This window comes from Denticeps clupeoides, chromosome 1 (assembly GCF_900700375.1).
Source record: "Denticeps clupeoides chromosome 1, fDenClu1.1, whole genome shotgun sequence".
NCBI lineage: Eukaryota > Metazoa > Chordata > Actinopteri > Clupeiformes > Denticipitidae > Denticeps > Denticeps clupeoides.
This window is the reverse complement of record NC_041707.1, coordinates 20,219,603-20,235,145: the sequence shown is the minus strand read 5'-3', so window position 1 is coordinate 20,235,145 and position 15,543 is coordinate 20,219,603. Positions and strand designations below refer to the sequence as shown.

Genomic DNA, 15,543 nt, shown 5'->3' with positions numbered 1-15,543 from the left:
TATCAAACAATTCAGATTATATAAATTCTAGTTTTCTTACTGGATCGCCTTCATTACTTTCGGCACCCCCACAACCTAGACCAATGGACAGAATATTGGCACACGCCTCTTCATCATTATAAATGTTTAAATCCGACCCATTGCCACAGCTGTGTAAAATGAAGCACCAACCACGCTTTTACAAATATTTATGAAACAAAATTGGCCATTCTGGTGGCACCTTTTCAATATGAAGGTTGGTGACGTGTCAAGTCAACTGTAAATAGGATTATTGGCAAGTGGAAGCAACTTGGAACGGCAATCATGAAGCCCAAGAACATGGAAAGTGAGCATGGACAAGAGCAAGTGTGCATTGTCACAGAGCATGGGTAGAAGTCGCCAACATTCTGCTGGTTTCATAGCTGAAGCGTTCCAGACGTCCACTGTCATTAATGTAAGCACGAGAACTGTGTAGCTGGGCCTTTATTGAATGGGTTTCATTGTCTGTGGCTGCAAATAAGCCTCACATATTTGGCTGTCCAATGGTAAGCGCAGGATGGATTGGTGTAAAGTACAGCTCCAGTGGACTCTGGAGCAGTGGGATCATAAAGTGATGGGCAAGTCTCGGTTTGACAGATGCCAGAAAAGCTACCTGTTTGTGAATTTTGGCGGAGGTGGTGTAATGGCGTGGGCCTGTTACTTCTAGTGAAAGAAAACCTTAATGCATGTTAGTAAATGGAACAAACCGGAGCTTGTATTTATTGGGTATGTTTTGAGCCTTCGTACAAATCTATGAGCAGCATAATTGCTTTACATGTTTTTCACATTATTTTGCATTACAGGTAGCATCAAACCCGCAGTATTAGAGGGGTATGACATCATAACCAAAAGTATGCAAAATGCACATATGTGTCCTGCACAAGGTTTTGCTTTAAGGCACGGACACTGGAGTGGACTGAGCCTGGTACCGATCTGAGATCAACAGGGTTTGGCTCAGTTTGGTCAGCACGACAAAGTATATATGTACTGTGTGTGTTTGTATAAGTACACTACCTACCATAAATAACAACAGTTACCAGGATTTAGCAAAATTGGAGAACTATCTGGGGACTAATAAAATGAAGGCCAACGTGAGCTGTTTGTAATTTCATTTAGAGAGCTTCTATAAACCAATACATAAACAAATGGATGCATTTGCTTTGTGATGGGCTTGTTGGGTTCTCCCTTAGCAACAGATTCTAAATGGAAAACTGACTAAATGTTCCAGCCTCTTAACACCTGTTTCCATCCATCATGTCACAACACAGGCAAAGCAGCTGTGCTGGGTGACAGTTGAAGAAATGAACTGTGTACTTCAGCACAGCTGCTTTGCCTGCAGTGCAGGATGTAAAGCAGTTTGCTGACTCCCATTTAATTAATTTTATACCGTACATTCTGTGGCCACTTCATTGGGTACATCTTCATGTGAACAGCCAAATCACGTATCTGCAGCTCATGATGTCAAGCATGTAAACTAGGCGAAGCAATCACAACTAGGGATTTGATTTAAACAGCAAATTGTTGTTGCATCATCTCAATCTGCTGAACCACTGGGGATTTTTGCATGCTAGATTACTACAGTGCCTCAGGTACAGAATCATGGGAACAAAGCAAACACATCATTATACAACATCAGTAGTATGATGACCCGCACAAAAATATACGTACAGGCCTAAGAGACACCTCTGTCGATGATGGGTGCATGAAAGCAAGGCTTAGTATGCAGAAGACACAATTTTGATTTGTCACCAGACCACTAGATGATCAACATGTTCATTGAAATACAACATATATGCCGTCACCACTCGGGAGTATAAATCTAGTTGTCTGTTGATAAAATGTTATGTAATGGCCACTTTTGACCTTTTGAAATGGCCGTGGCTTAATCCTGGGATGAAGCGGGCCTGTGTCACACTGTGTTCAAAGCCACGGGAGCACAGAACACCTCGATCACGTCCATCTTGCGTATCCCAAGAGACGGTCACCATGGTGAACACACCAGGCAGAAAGGCACCTCGCGCCACATCTACGCCAATCAAACATCCTGCGCGTTTAACGCGAGAGGGGCGGCTACGTGCGCCGCATTTCAAAGGCGGGCGTAAACCGTGATCGGGCTCGGCCGGTGGCCTGGCCCTGCCGAGCCTCGAACAGCGACCCACGCGTCTGCACGCGCCCTGCCGAAATTCCGCCCATTTTTACACGAAATCGCGGAAGTGTTGTTCTCCCCACTCCCCTCCTCCACCTCCTCCCCTCTCCAGGGAAGAAACGCGCCGCGCCGCGCCGCGCCGCATCTCCGACTCGCCCCGTTTCCCGAGCGCAACCGTGCGGCGACTCGCGTGATCCCAGGTACGTAGACTCGCCGCCGCGGTCACGGCGGGGCTGGCGGACGGGCGGGCCGGTGTCGAAGGTGAAGTGTCGCGCGAGTTCAGGACTTTTCGGTAAGAACCGTAATAACACGCGGCGGCTTCCTGTCCTCTCGGGAGCATTTTCTGCTCCTCAGCACAGCGGGTTTTTTACAGCGGATGTCATTCCGGAGACCGGAACTCACGCGCAACACTCGAAGTACGTGTTTGTTTTTTTTCGCGTGAAGTAGCCGCAGCCAACTGTTACGTCGGGCCGAGAAGTTAGTTTCCGCCCGTGCGTCGTCGCGCCAAATGACGGCCAGGTAGGACGTGGGGGTGTCGCCTGACCGTCGCGCCAAATGACGGCCAGGTAGGACGTGGGGGTGTCGCCTGGCCGTCGCGCCAAATGACGGCCAGGTTGGATGTGTGGGGTGTCACGTGGCCGTCTAGTGTTGTTTGTCCTCAGCGCTGTCTCACCTCCTCCATGTAGATATGGCGAATGCGGAGGCGACGTCGGAGCTGCAGTCCAGACTGTCCTCGCTGTCCGTCTCGTCCTTCCCCGGCATCACGTCGACAGGCTGCGAGGACAGCCCGCTGGACAGGTTCGGGCTCGGACCGGTTAGCCGGTGTGCGTTAGCGGTCCCGCGTGCAGATCCACTCCACGCCAACATGTGTGCGTGTGCTTGTTGTCACTCTTTTGTCTTTGTTTTTGTGTAAAGACTGCAGAGTACCAGCATCTCCCAGACTGCAATGCGCCCCGCCAGTCAGACCCCAGATGTGGAAGAGCACAGCAACGCCAAAGGCTTGCAGCAGACAGCAGAGGTGGACATGACACTTACTACCAGCATGAGTGACAAGGACACACTCTTCTTCTTCACTCGTCCTGGCACCTTTCCAGGCTCTTCATCTATCTATCTATCTATCTCTCTGTCTGTCTGTGTCCAGGAGCCCTCTGTCGGACAAGCTAATTCAGAGGAGAACGGCGGTGAGGACAAGACCCAGCCCCCTGGGGAGAAACCGGGTGAGTTTACCTCCCTCTCCTGCTCGGAACTCTGCAGAAATCCTCTCTGCATCTTTCATCATATTGCCTGGGGAGCGCTGGGCTTAAAAAGGACTCCGGTGTGAATCTTGCATCATTATTTTTGGGACAAATCTCCGATGGATGCATTTGCAAGCCGCTGTGTTTCGTCAGTTTGCCTCTCAGGGGTGATGAACATGAAGAATGTGATGTGATAATCCATGATGAGGCTGACAATTAGCAGCCTATTGAAGTTGCATGAATCTCCTAACTGCGTCTTATTTTTATTTATTTTTTCCCACTTTCTCTGCTTGTATGACACACTGACCTCTGTTATCCCTTTATCCCAGCACTGCCACCACTTAAGCCACCGGCAACATGGACTTCAGTCAACCTGAAGGAGCTGAAGTCCAAGCTGCGGCAAGAGAAGGATACTGTGGTGACTGTTTACCGCGGTGACATCATGACAGTGCATGTTCCCACTGTGCCAGAGGCTAAGCGGGTGTGCTGGGAGTTCGCCACAGATGGCTATGACATCGGATTTGGCATCTATTTTGACTGGTCGCCAGTCACTAGCCGAGCAATCACTGTACACATCAGTGAATCCAGCGATGATGAGGATGAAGAGGATGAACTAGAAGGTCTGAAAAATCATTTTATTTATGACTATAAATTTTAATCTATAGATGAATCAATGGTTTCATGCTCATTACTTTAATCCTAGGTAAACACACACACAGGGATGGTAAGGTGCTTAAAAACTTATACTACTTTGTTTAGAACTATTTTGTAAATGGTATATTGCAATCTATTTTTTTTAGGGTAATATTTTGTGAAAAAAAAAAAACTAAATCCCCGCCATGTCTTAATAATGACAGTTCTGTGTCCCGTAATAATCATGTACAAAGTCGTTTTGGGTAAGTGTTTTGATGGAATCACTGCTTTCTCCCGCAGGACCGGTGAGCACTGGGGACGTCGAGAAGGGATCCAAATCTGCCGTCGCCTCTAACCTGGGCGAGATTGTTCCTGTGTATCGACAGGACAGCCACCTCGCGGTGCAAGGCGGAAGCCACGAGTTCCCAGGGGAGGGCACCTACCTCCTCAAGTTTGACAACTCTTATTCTCTCTGGCGAAATAAGACTCTGTACTACAGAGTGTACTACAGTGCCTGAAGACCACACCCCTGTGCACAGATGAATGTGTATTTATATACAGATAGTTACAGACTGTACTGTATATATTAATAGTAGAGTATATCAGAGTTATAAGTGGATAAAATACCTTGTCAAACGGGTGAGAATAGATTAGTTTTAATCAAATTAAAGAAAAAAATATATATATTGTGACTGAAGGGGCCATTTAGGTCATTTTGTACTATTTATTGTCACATAAGATGATCTTGATGGGATATCCTTTAAAAGTTCAAAAGATTATGTGTAGCATAAAGTCATTTGTAGAGAATGAGCCAAATGGAACTTTATGTGTTTTTGGTAGAATATGCTAAACCGGTTACTGGTGTAAGACAATCAGCATGACCCTGGTTTTGCATACACTAACTTTTTCAGTAAGAAAATCCTTTTTATTGGCCATACAGGATTTAATTTGTTTTCTTATTGTGTACTTTTCCTGTTGTCTGTCCAGTGATCTATGTTGTGTGTAAAAGACAAGTTAAGAAAAAAAAAAAAAACACCTCCTTCCATCAGGGAACATAATGGTTCAGAGTTATATTTCATATTAATAGCAACCTCTGTGCTCCAGAAAGGCAGCAGGTTGGGCCAGATGTTGTAGGGCGGGTGGAGTCAATTTTGGTTCCGTGTTCTGTCTGTGCATTTACAAAGTGGCTGAGGTGATGCTTTAACAAAAAGTATTTATTAATATGTCCTTTTTGCAATTCAGATGTCCAATATTTTCATAGGATGTTATGTAGCATCACTACATTTGCTCTCAATGGAATATAGGCTGAGCACTAAGGGCTCTTTAATGCTTATTTAATCCCAGCATTGCAACCATATTAGCAGTGCATCTTTTCTTTTGATGTTACACTTTGAGAACATGCTTTACAACTGCAGCTGTGGATCATTTTATGTAAAAAAAAAAAAAAAATCTGTTTACTGAACAAGACTTCAGGTGTGATACTTAAGCATATGGCTCGAGTCTGTATTTTATGACAAGCCATTGCATAACTGGTTCAATATTTACACTTACCAGATTAGCTCTCACTGGAAAGAGCAGAGTGCTGCAAAGCAGTCCACCTGAAGGAGACGCTGACAATTACTTATGCTGTCAAATTCCGGTGGAAGGTTTCAGTTGTAGAAACGATGCTATAGCTGGTCTGTATTTTCTTCTATGTATTGATTTTTTTTATTTTATTTTTTGTAAATCGTATCGTCACGATACAGGTGACTTCTGTACCTCTGTCTTGCTTGAGCATGTCTCCAAAGGAGCAGTCCTGATTGTGCTGCTAGGCACGTAGCAACTGCTATCGCCACGATGTTCTCTTCACACTGCCTTTCCTTCACCTTGTCTCACATAATCCTGCAGTGTTGCATTTTCTTTGTCCAGTAAATACTGTTAAGTGGTCCGGTGTGTTTATTGAAGTCACACAATATATGCCATTATAGTCCACCGCATACTTCACAGCAGAGACACTGAACAGTTCATTACTGAAAAAACATTACTGCAGCCTGGTTAATTAAATATGGAGAAACTGGGTCAACTACAACTGTTGTGGTGTTAAGCACAAAGCAATGTAAATGAATATGATTTTTTGTTTTGTTTTAGTCCATTGGAGAAAAATTGTCTGAAGATGCCTAATGCTAGAACCATAGAACCAGCCTCTTGTTGAGTAACAGGGGCCAGGGATGATCCCAACGCTCTCCATTAAAACCGACGCTGTGGAAACGGCCTGTTCATTTAGTTTTTAACCTCAGGCTGGATGGGGTCGGTTTGTAATATGGCAAGTGCATAATTACCAAACATTAATGTTGTCGGCTGCGGCATGTAGACTCTGAATCACATGAAATGTAGCCTTTCCCTGACCTCGAACCCTGACCTCGAACCTGAGCAGGAACCACGGTGGGAGTTTAAAATAGGAATGTTTTCTAATGGGACAGTGGTAATGGCCCAGTCATCAATAAACCACAGTCATTTGTTCAATTACCACTCTTACCAACCCTGCTCGCACCGCTGTGTGCCCCGTAAACCGTAATTAGCAAATTGTTGCAAAGATTGTCTGCAGGAAATTGGGTTACTACAGAGTAGAAAACATGCCACAAACAGCTCTGCACCGTTCAATAACAAAACTTGCACTTGAAGGCAAAAAGCATCCTTTTCTGAAAGTGTTTTTTCTTGAATTGACTACATTTGTAAGTCAAATATCTTTTTACTCCACTACATCATGCAGCATCTGTCAATTCTGTTTATTCATAAGTTGCTAATAATGGAACAGTTCAAAACAAATGTGTGCATTACATGACAAGTTCCTATTACAGTTCAAGTTCATGCACAGACATAAAGATATAATAGAGGAAGTTTAAAGGGAACACGTCTACTTTTACTGGGGTATTATCACTGCTGGAACACCACCACTGCTGCAGCTGAAGGTGCATTTACAGGGCTGTAAATATTTATATTTGTAGTCCAATAAACCAGATTAAAAGTAAGTAAGCTAGATGTTTCCTAGAAACGTACTTATAGTCTAATTTATGTAAGAAAAACTACATGTAAAATATGAATATAAAATGATTTGTACTCGTAGTTGGGATCCTAGTGAACTGATTACTTCATGAAAGCATGTCGTAAGTCGCTCTGGATAAGGGCGTCTGCCAAATGCCTAAAATGTAAAATGCGTGAACGTGTCCTTCTTTTAGCCGAATCGCCGTGATTGTGACCAGACTGGACGTCTATAAGAGAGCCGCCGTCAGGCCGCCGCCGCCGCGGGGCGCAGCTCTGGGTTTGCGGTGCTGTGTCGGGCGCTGGCTGGAGGCCTTTACCCTTTTAAAAAATTATTACGTTTTAGAAAAAGAAAAAAAAGAATGGGTAAAACAAACTTTTTCGTCCTCTGGTCTGTTCGGGAAGCGCCTCGGCAGTTTATAAGGTAAAAGGTTGCGGAATAAACCGGCCCTCTGTCGTGCTAATTGTTTATAACGCTACAGTTTCGCAGGTTTCCAATGAACGCAGTGATTCTCAGGCCTCTGCTAGTGATTTTTACCCCTACTCAGCTGGGCACTGCTAGTCGTTTTTTACCCCCCTACTCAGCTGGGCACTGCTAGTCGTTTTTTACCCCCCTACTCAGCTGGGCACTGCTAGTCGTTCTTTACCCCCCACCCCCCTACTCAGCTGGGCACTGCTAGTCGTTTTTTACCCCCCTACTCAGCTGGGCACTGCTAGTCGTTCTTTACCCCCCACCCCCCTACTCAGCTGGGCACTGCTAGTCGTTCTTTACCCCCCACCCCCCTACTCAGCTGGGCACTGCTAGTCGTTCTTTACCCCCCTACTCAGCTGGGCACTGCTAGTCGTTCTTTACCCCCCCTACTCAGCTGGGCACTGCTAGTCGTTCTTTACCCCCCACCCCCACTCAGCTGGGCACTGCTAGTCGTTCTTTACCCCCCTACTCAGCTGGGCACTGCTAGTCGTTCTTTTACCCCCCCCCTACTCAGCTGGGCACTGCTAGTCGTTCTTTACCCCCCACCCCCCTACTCAGCTGGGCACTTCTAGTCGTTCTTTACCCCCACTACTAAGCTGGGCACTGCTAGTTATTCTGTACCCCCTGCTCGGTTTGGCACTACTAGTGGCTTTTTACCCCCCTACTCAGCTGTGCACTGCTGCGTTTTCATCCAAATGCAGCAAAAGCAACCGCCGATGTTACCAAGTGCAGATCCCGCTGCCGCTGCCCTCGCACCTCGTGCTCTTCAGCGTGGGCGACTGGGGCTCCTTCTCCCGAGAGACCACGGTCTCGGCCGAGGTGCTGGTCAGTTCAGATGGGAAGCCTCAGAACATTGGAACCCTGACCCCGAGGTCGAGGTAACCCAGGCCGAGTGCCCAGAATCCCTCGCGGCCGTGTTAATTCTTCGTTTCAACTCCGGTGCTGTTGCCCTGTGCGTGTTCTACAGGTGCCTTGTCTGGGAGGGTGACTGGAATTCTGATCTTCTACACGAGGCCGCAGATAAACGTCGCAGAGGAGCCTGTGGGAAGGTTCTGCTCACTGTTTGTGGAGAGGTGCTTTTATATATAATATATGCATGCATACACACACAGGGCTGTGGAAATTAAGTCTAAATACGTCAAAATAATCTCACAGCAGCATGACCATTATAAACAGCTTGCACCTTTTTTATCTAGTTTAAACGGCAGACAATGTTCCTTATTTAAATTTTAGTTGTTACTGACTGAGGTGAAAGTGAAGTGATTGTCATTGTGAATCACTGCAGCACAGCACATGGTGAAACAACTAAATGTGTCCTCTGCTTTTAACCCATCAACCCTTAGTGAGCAGTGTGTGTGGACGGTGCTTTGCTCAGTGGCACCTCAGTGGCTTATTGGCGGATTGGGATTTGAACCGGCAACCTTCTGATTATGGAGGCTGCCATTCCCCCCAAAATATGCTGTGTTTCACGGATTTGCATGTCATCCTTTCGCAGGGGCCATGCTAATCTTCTCTGTATCAATCCATTTTTAGTGTATGTGCTGCCGTAGCAAGCACTGCCACTGAGCTTGGTACCGTCCCCACACGCCCCGGCCACCTGTCATGGCTGCCCACTGCTCACTAAGGGTGATTGTTAAAAGCAGAGGACACGTTTCGTTGTCACCGTTTGCTGTTTCAGAATCACTTTCCCTTTCACTATATTGATAATATTGGCATTTAACACTAATCTCATTAGCCTTCCATGAGAAAGAGAGAGCCCAAGTATGTGTACCACAGTTGGAGGACTAAAATATTGTGAAAAACAATTTTATTGGCCCCTGGCAGGAGGTTCCCCATTGTCCCGACCAGAATATTTTCCGTACATTAACAATACTGTCTCATTCCTACTTTAATTTTCGTCTAGTGTGACATAATAATTAGAATGCAGTTCTGGATGTAGTTTTCAATACTAATACTTGAGCATGTGTATAGACACTGCTCAAAAACATAAAGGGAACACAAAATTTAAGACATCCTAGATTAGAATGAATGAAATTTTATTTTATTTTTTTTTGTGCTGACAATCACACAAATTTATAGATGGAAGTCAAATTTATCAATTTATGGGACTTTAATGTAATGTCCTTAAAGCAGTTGCCTCCACATGCCTGTATGACCTTGTACCATGCCTGGTCATGCTCCTGATGAGGTGGTGGATGGTCTCCTGAGGGATCTCCTCTCAGGCCTGGATAAAACATCTGCCAACTCATGGACAGTCTGTGGTGCAAATTTGGTGGAGTGAGACATGATGTCCAGATGTGCTCAATTGGCTTCAGGTCTGGGGAATGTGCGGGTCAGTCCAATGCCTTTAATGCCATGAGGTCTAGCATAGTCTTGCATTAGGAGGAACCCAGGGACAGCGGCACCAGCATATGTTCTCACAAGGGGTGAGCACATGGAGGGCTGTGTGACCACCCAAAGAAATGCCACCCCGCACCATTACTGACCCACTGCCAAACCGGTCTCACTGGAGGATGTTGCAGGCATCAGAACGTTCTCCACTGCATCTCCAGGCTCCTTTCACATGTGCTCAGTGTGAACCTGCTTTCATCAGTAAAGGGCATAATTCAACTATGCTCTTTTTGGTGCAAATTTGCCAATCTTTGTGTTATATGGCAAATCCCAAATGTGCTACATGGTATTGGGGGTTGGACCCTCATATCACCCTCATGGAATCTGTTTCTGACCAGCAGATGCATGCACATTTGTGGCCTGCTGGAGGTCATTTTGCAGGGCTCTGGCAGTGCTCCTCCTTTTCCTCCTTGCACAATGGTGGAGGTAGTGGTCCTGCTGCTTGGTTGTTGCCCTCCTACGGCCTCCTCTACATCTCCTGGTAGCGCCTCCATGCTCTGGACACTACGCCGACAGACAAAGCAAACCTTCTTGCCACAGCTCACATTGATGTGCCATCCTGGATGAGCTGCACTACCAGACCCACTTGTGTGGGTTGTGGACACCTGCTACCACTAGAGTGAAAGCACCGGCAACTTTCAAAGGTGACCAAAAAATCAGCCAGAAAGCCTGGGAACTGAGAAGTGGTCTGTGGTCACCACCTTCAGAACCACTCCTTTATTGGGGGATGTCTTGCTAATTGCCTATAATTTTTACCTGTTTTCTGTTCCATTTGCACAACAGCAAGTGAAATTGATTGCCAGTCAGTGCGGCTTCCTAAGTGGACAGTTTGATTTCACAGAAGTGTGATTGACTTGGAGTTACATTGTGGTGTTTAAGTGTTCCATTTATTTATTTATTTATTTTTGAGCAGCGTAGTTCATGTAGTGTATATGATTAAACCTTTTTTTTTTTTTTTTTTTTTTTTGCTCTGTGATGAACAGGTAAGAGCCAGCTTAGTCAGCAGTACTCCTGCAGTCCGGAGGAAGAGACCAGTCCAGGGTCGGCAGCCACACCAGCTGTCCAACACTGTACTCACTAGCTGCGGGAACCAGACTGTGAGCTCCAGTTTAGTTCAAGTTTTTTGCTCATTGTACTGCAACAAATATTAGTATGCACAGCTCATCTGTTCCAAGGGATGGATCCACTTGGTTTATTTTGATTATAAATGATTTACATCATAGTCTAAGATGGTCCAGGCACGTGCCTGAGAATACCAAAATAAATTGTGTGGTTGTCTCTCACCTGACATTGTGTCACCCAACACAGATGTCATTGCCTGTATAGTTTTACAAGAAACAGGCGTACCTTCTGAACTTAATCCTTTGAGTTGAATGTATCTTCTGACATGAAAGTAGCAACAGAAGGGGCAAAACTCTTCTTCAATTTGTATAAATTGTTCAACTTAAGGACAGTCTACAACATGCTAAAGTTTCTGACCCAGGCTCCAGTTCATATGCTTGAGGAAGCTTGCGTTACTTTTGATAACTTTTTTGTTTTGATTAATGTCCTTGACATTGTCACATAAATATGGAATGTTTTTGATGGAATTTATTGATGTTGAGATATTATTCTGAATGTAGTACAGCAAATCTAAGACTTGTTGATCCTACTTGAGATCAGAATGAGGTTGTCTGGGCTCCTTCTCTGGATATGAAAATGTTCAGGGCAATATGGATGCAGAGGTGTGTGTGTGTGTGTGTGTGTGTGTGTGTGTGTGTGTGTGTGTGTGTGTGTGTGTGCACGCTTTAAGCCGATTTGCTGTGACCTTGACACGAATAAGCCATTTTCAGATTTGTTGGTGGACCAGTGTTGAATTATCCTTCCCCACCTGTAATTATCTTTTTTTTTATTTTTTTTTTTTTTTTATTTTATTAAGATTAATTCAATTCTTGGTGAAACGGTCAGCTATGCTGAAATCAAAACGGACTTCACCGGACCATGTGAAGCCACGATAACTACAGTGCCAGGAATCTGCTGTACGGTAGGAAAGCTGCTTTTTTTTTTTTTTTTTTTTTTTTTTTTTTTTTTTTTTTTTTTCCTTCCCCGGGTGAAATCTGGCATCAGTTCACTATCACAAATACGTGTGCTCCAGCCTGCATTTTAGAGGTCATCCTGAGACTTTGTCCTGGGCTCTAAATCAGTTTTACATGGTTGTACATGCACAACATCATACTTCAGATTCAATCCAAGCCTGCAAGTAATATAATACCGTTTACATATTTACAATCATGTGGAAGTGTGATTTAACACATTCTCTAAGTTTACAATGAACTGTTTCATTTACTTCAAAGCTGTCTGTCAGCTAATATAGTTACCTATTTATTTTCATTCAGTGGTTTTATTTATTTTCTGAATAAATCTGTTTAAGGATAAGACCCCAATGCGGACCTCCTCCTGGAGAAGGGAGACTCAGGTGTGGAGCTCTGAGGAGCTGGGAAGTCCTCAGGACTCAAGCCACATATCCAGCCCCAAGAAACGGAAGCTGAGCGAGACGTCAACAGTGGGCTCAGAGATTGACCGACAGAGGTCCATGGTGAAGAGGAGAAAAAGTGGGATAACAGGTGAATGAATTGATTCTGATGTAGCAGTAAGACTGGACCACTTTTCCAGGTTCTGATGCACTTACTGGTCGGATGAATGTTATAAAGTAATGATAAAATATAATTAATTTGAATAGATAATCATTCTTTTCCAATATAAAAAAAAAACAAAACACAAAATTCAAAATAGTGACTCAAAATAATGCAATGCACCTGATAATGAACTTTTCTGAAGGCCAGTTTTATAGCTTTATAGAAATTTGATTCCAGATCGTCCCTCAGAGCGCTGGAGCCACAACATGTGTCTGACTGACCCCCAGACTGCCATTGTGATTGGTGGAGAAGGTGCAGAGCAGACTCAGTCCGTGGACTCGCTCTGGAAACTGGAAATAGGTGGGGCTGTGTGTTCCTGCTCAGGCTCATAACGCCCCCAAGAGGACATTATTGGACATTTATCTTAGGTTCATTTTTAGGTGGCTTCTAATTAGACATAGTGCCAGATGATTCTCAGGCAGTGCTCTGGTGATTAACAGCAGGTTTAAATTGCGATGTGCACTGCAGATACTGTTTTTCCTTTGGTTCTCTGCCCAGACAATGATTTCTGGTTTCCAATGAATTCGTCAACATCCGGGCCAGTTCTGCCCAGCTCCAGAGGTCACTCTGCAACCTTTGACCCTGAATCGAAGCTTATATATGTGTACGGAGGAATGAGGGATGGCCAGTGCTACAGTGATGTTCATGTTCTAGACACAAAGACTTGGGAGTGGAACGTGTTCACTGTGAGTTTCCAGTTTGTGTTATGGTTGCTCTGGTCACTGCAGCTAATAAAAAGTGTGAGCAGTGTTTAATCATTAATATCTGTACAGTGAGTAGTGAAAACAATGAGTATTTTTCCCCTCCTTTGCTGTATTTCCTCAATCCGTTTACATTTCCTTTTCCTTTTTCAGTAAGTTTAGCTTTTTGTTTGACTGTTCCAGGCAAAAGGCAACATCCCAACACTTGCATACCACAGTGCTGTTATCTACAGAAAAGAGCTGTATGTGTTTGGCGGTGTCCTCCCGAGCCGGAATGCTGGTAAAACGACTTGCAGTAATGCCCTCTACATATTCAATCCTGAGTTTGGACTGTGGTACCAGCCCATTGTAGAAGGGGACCGACCCCTTCCAAGGTTTGGGTCAGTGTTCATCTTTATTTCACTTCTTTGCTGTGCATTTCTAATTGTTTAATTTTAATTAGTGTGTTGCCTTCCCCTCAAAAGGCACTCAACTATTCTGGTCTCAAACCAACTGGTCATATTTGGTGGCAGAAAGACTGCAGCTTTCCTCAACGACATGCACATCCTGGACCTTGGTAATACCTGCATCATTTCATCATGGTGCCAATCCTGCTTTCCAGTGCAATTCACATATAGAATGTGTACGCTCATGTGTGTTCCTTTTGCCTTTAAGGCTTTATGGAGTACAGCTCTGTGAAATATGATAACATGCCGCCACTGCCTCGAGGGTAAGAATGCCGACTGAACTGTATTTTAGTTAAGATAAAGGTTGTTTTGAAGAAAGCTGTGTGTGGTGAAGCAACTTCAAATATACTGAAGCTCTTTTGCTTCCCCTCTCCAGCCCTGTAGCCTATTCTGGTACAGAAAGTGGTTGCAGAAAGTGACCTGGGCTTTAAGACTACAGTAGATAAAACAAGTTACCTGCCTTGTGTACGTGCAGTGAGATTTTTAGCTTGGCAAACATCTCTCTGGACAGGTTTCATGCTGCGCTGCCAATATCAGACAACAAGATACTCATCAGTGGAGGATGCAGTGCACTAGGAGCCCTGCAGGATGCCTGGCTCTTCAACCTGAGTGAGAAGACATTATGTTCGCTTAGTTTAGTCCCTTCAATTTAAAACATTTTAAAACCAAATTATGCTGATCTGTATGTGTATCAAACAAATATTCACATCAGCACACACTGACACATACACAAATTTATTTTCATAGAAATAAAACTGAATGTCAGGCTTGTGCTATTACTACCTTTCCACTATATGTATGTTTGTGTGTGTGTGTATATAAAATGTATAAACAAAATCAAAGTGTTTTATATAAAGCTTTCTTAAACTGTAATATATAAATATTGAAATAATTTAACAATGGAACAAGATTAATATTTAGTGTTCACTCTGATTACTATTTTATCTTTCTTTTGCACATTGACCTTTTGTCTGTTTCCATAGATACGAGCTCATGGAGTTCGGTGTCTTCTCCTCTACTCTGCTCTAAACCACGTGCCGGCCACAGCCTGATCAGCCTGGTACATCCAGTCCACCCAGGTACCAGACAATCAAATCATGAGCATCAGCACCACCACACTCAGCCCGCCACAAAACACACCATACTGGTGTTTGGTGGCTCAGATGGTGCTGAGAACTTCTACAATGACACTGCTACCTGCACTGTGGAGATCCCTGCTGCAGAGAATACAGTGGTGCAGAGGTGAAATGATTGAAAAGAAATCGTGCTTAAGGATTCTTGAGTTTTGTTTTTTTATGCTAATTGAGGTTTTCTGCTTATTTATTTGGAAGTTATTTCTATAGATGGTGTGTGACCAGCAGGGTGACTCTTGACAGCGCTTTTAATGTAATGAGTTGGCACTTATCACATTAGAGTGAAGAGGGATGTGCTCTTAGCTGGTCATGAGTTCTTTTTATTATGGTTGTTTTAAACCATTAGTCTGTTCCACAAAGCGAGATTTAGTGATTAGCTAGATTAAGCTAGACATTATGATTGTCCAATAGGAAAGCTTCTTACATAACCTCTAATTGGACAATCATGACTCCTTCTTAGTGGAGCACATTTTGTAAGAGTGAGGTTTTGTCTCTTATTCTGTTTTGTTTCTCTTGTTTTTCTGTGTTTTACGTTTGACAACCATTCTCACTCGCTTTTTTTTTTTTTTTTTAAACAATATTTTTATATATATATGGACCACTTTGATTTAAACAGCTGGTATGCAGCTACAGCAGGAATCGTTACAAAACCTTTTTGAATTATACGAGTCCTAA

General features: G+C 44.1%; 2 protein-coding genes and 1 non-coding gene across 13 annotated transcripts; 2 read left to right on the top strand and 1 right to left on the bottom strand.

Annotated features, from left to right (window-relative positions):
• The first annotated feature begins 1,957 nt into the window (after positions 1-1,957).
• Positions 1,958-5,958, top strand: tmed8 (transmembrane p24 trafficking protein 8). Of its 11 annotated transcripts, none has more exons than XM_028972212.1 (7): positions 1,958-2,364; positions 2,851-2,986; positions 3,080-3,182; positions 3,306-3,381; positions 3,729-4,019; positions 4,103-4,123; positions 4,333-5,958. In XM_028972212.1, the coding sequence occupies exons 2-7, from the start codon at positions 2,853-2,855 to the stop codon at positions 4,548-4,550; spliced, it is 843 nt and encodes a 280-aa protein (XP_028828045.1). In that variant the 5' UTR covers positions 1,958-2,364; positions 2,851-2,852; the 3' UTR covers positions 4,551-5,958. The 11 variants fall into 11 exon arrangements, with proteins under 11 accessions (XP_028828045.1, XP_028828053.1, XP_028828095.1 ...); XM_028972220.1 differs by having other exon boundaries at positions 1,958-2,456; XM_028972262.1 differs by having other exon boundaries at positions 1,959-2,456; positions 2,851-2,962.
• Positions 5,959-7,360: 1,402 nt separating this feature from the next.
• Positions 7,361-15,409, top strand: LOC114792860 (rab9 effector protein with kelch motifs). The gene is made up of 13 exons (XM_028984353.1): positions 7,361-7,474; positions 8,224-8,400; positions 8,490-8,595; positions 10,897-11,010; positions 11,832-11,936; positions 12,324-12,516; positions 12,766-12,888; positions 13,087-13,274; positions 13,473-13,669; positions 13,754-13,845; positions 13,944-13,998; positions 14,247-14,344; positions 14,719-15,409. The coding sequence occupies exons 1-13, from the start codon at positions 7,413-7,415 to the stop codon at positions 14,979-14,981; spliced, it is 1,773 nt and encodes a 590-aa protein (XP_028840186.1). The 5' UTR covers positions 7,361-7,412; the 3' UTR covers positions 14,982-15,409.
• Positions 8,973-9,079, bottom strand: LOC114802868 (U6 spliceosomal RNA). The gene has a single exon (XR_003751807.1). It is a non-coding gene; the product is annotated as a U6 spliceosomal RNA (small nuclear RNA).
• Positions 15,410-15,543: the final 134 nt, after the last annotated feature.

Coding starts and splice junctions, on each gene's coding strand:
- tmed8 (XM_028972197.1), top strand. CDS start 2,541: ATGTCATTCCGGAGACCGGAACTCACGCGCAACACTCGAA. Junction 3,382..3,728: donor GCCCCCTGGGGAGAAACCGG/GTGAGTTTACCT, acceptor CCTTTATCCCAG/CACTGCCACCACTTAAGCCA. Junction 4,020..4,332: donor TGAAGAGGATGAACTAGAAG/GTCTGAAAAATC, acceptor TTTCTCCCGCAG/GACCGGTGAGCACTGGGGAC.
- LOC114792860 (XM_028984353.1), top strand. CDS start 7,413: ATGGGTAAAACAAACTTTTTCGTCCTCTGGTCTGTTCGGGAAGCGCCT. Junction 11,937..12,323: donor TGCCAGGAATCTGCTGTACG/GTAGGAAAGCTG, acceptor AATCTGTTTAAG/GATAAGACCCCAATGCGGAC. Junction 13,670..13,753: donor CGACCCCTTCCAAGGTTTGG/GTCAGTGTTCAT, acceptor TCCCCTCAAAAG/GCACTCAACTATTCTGGTCT.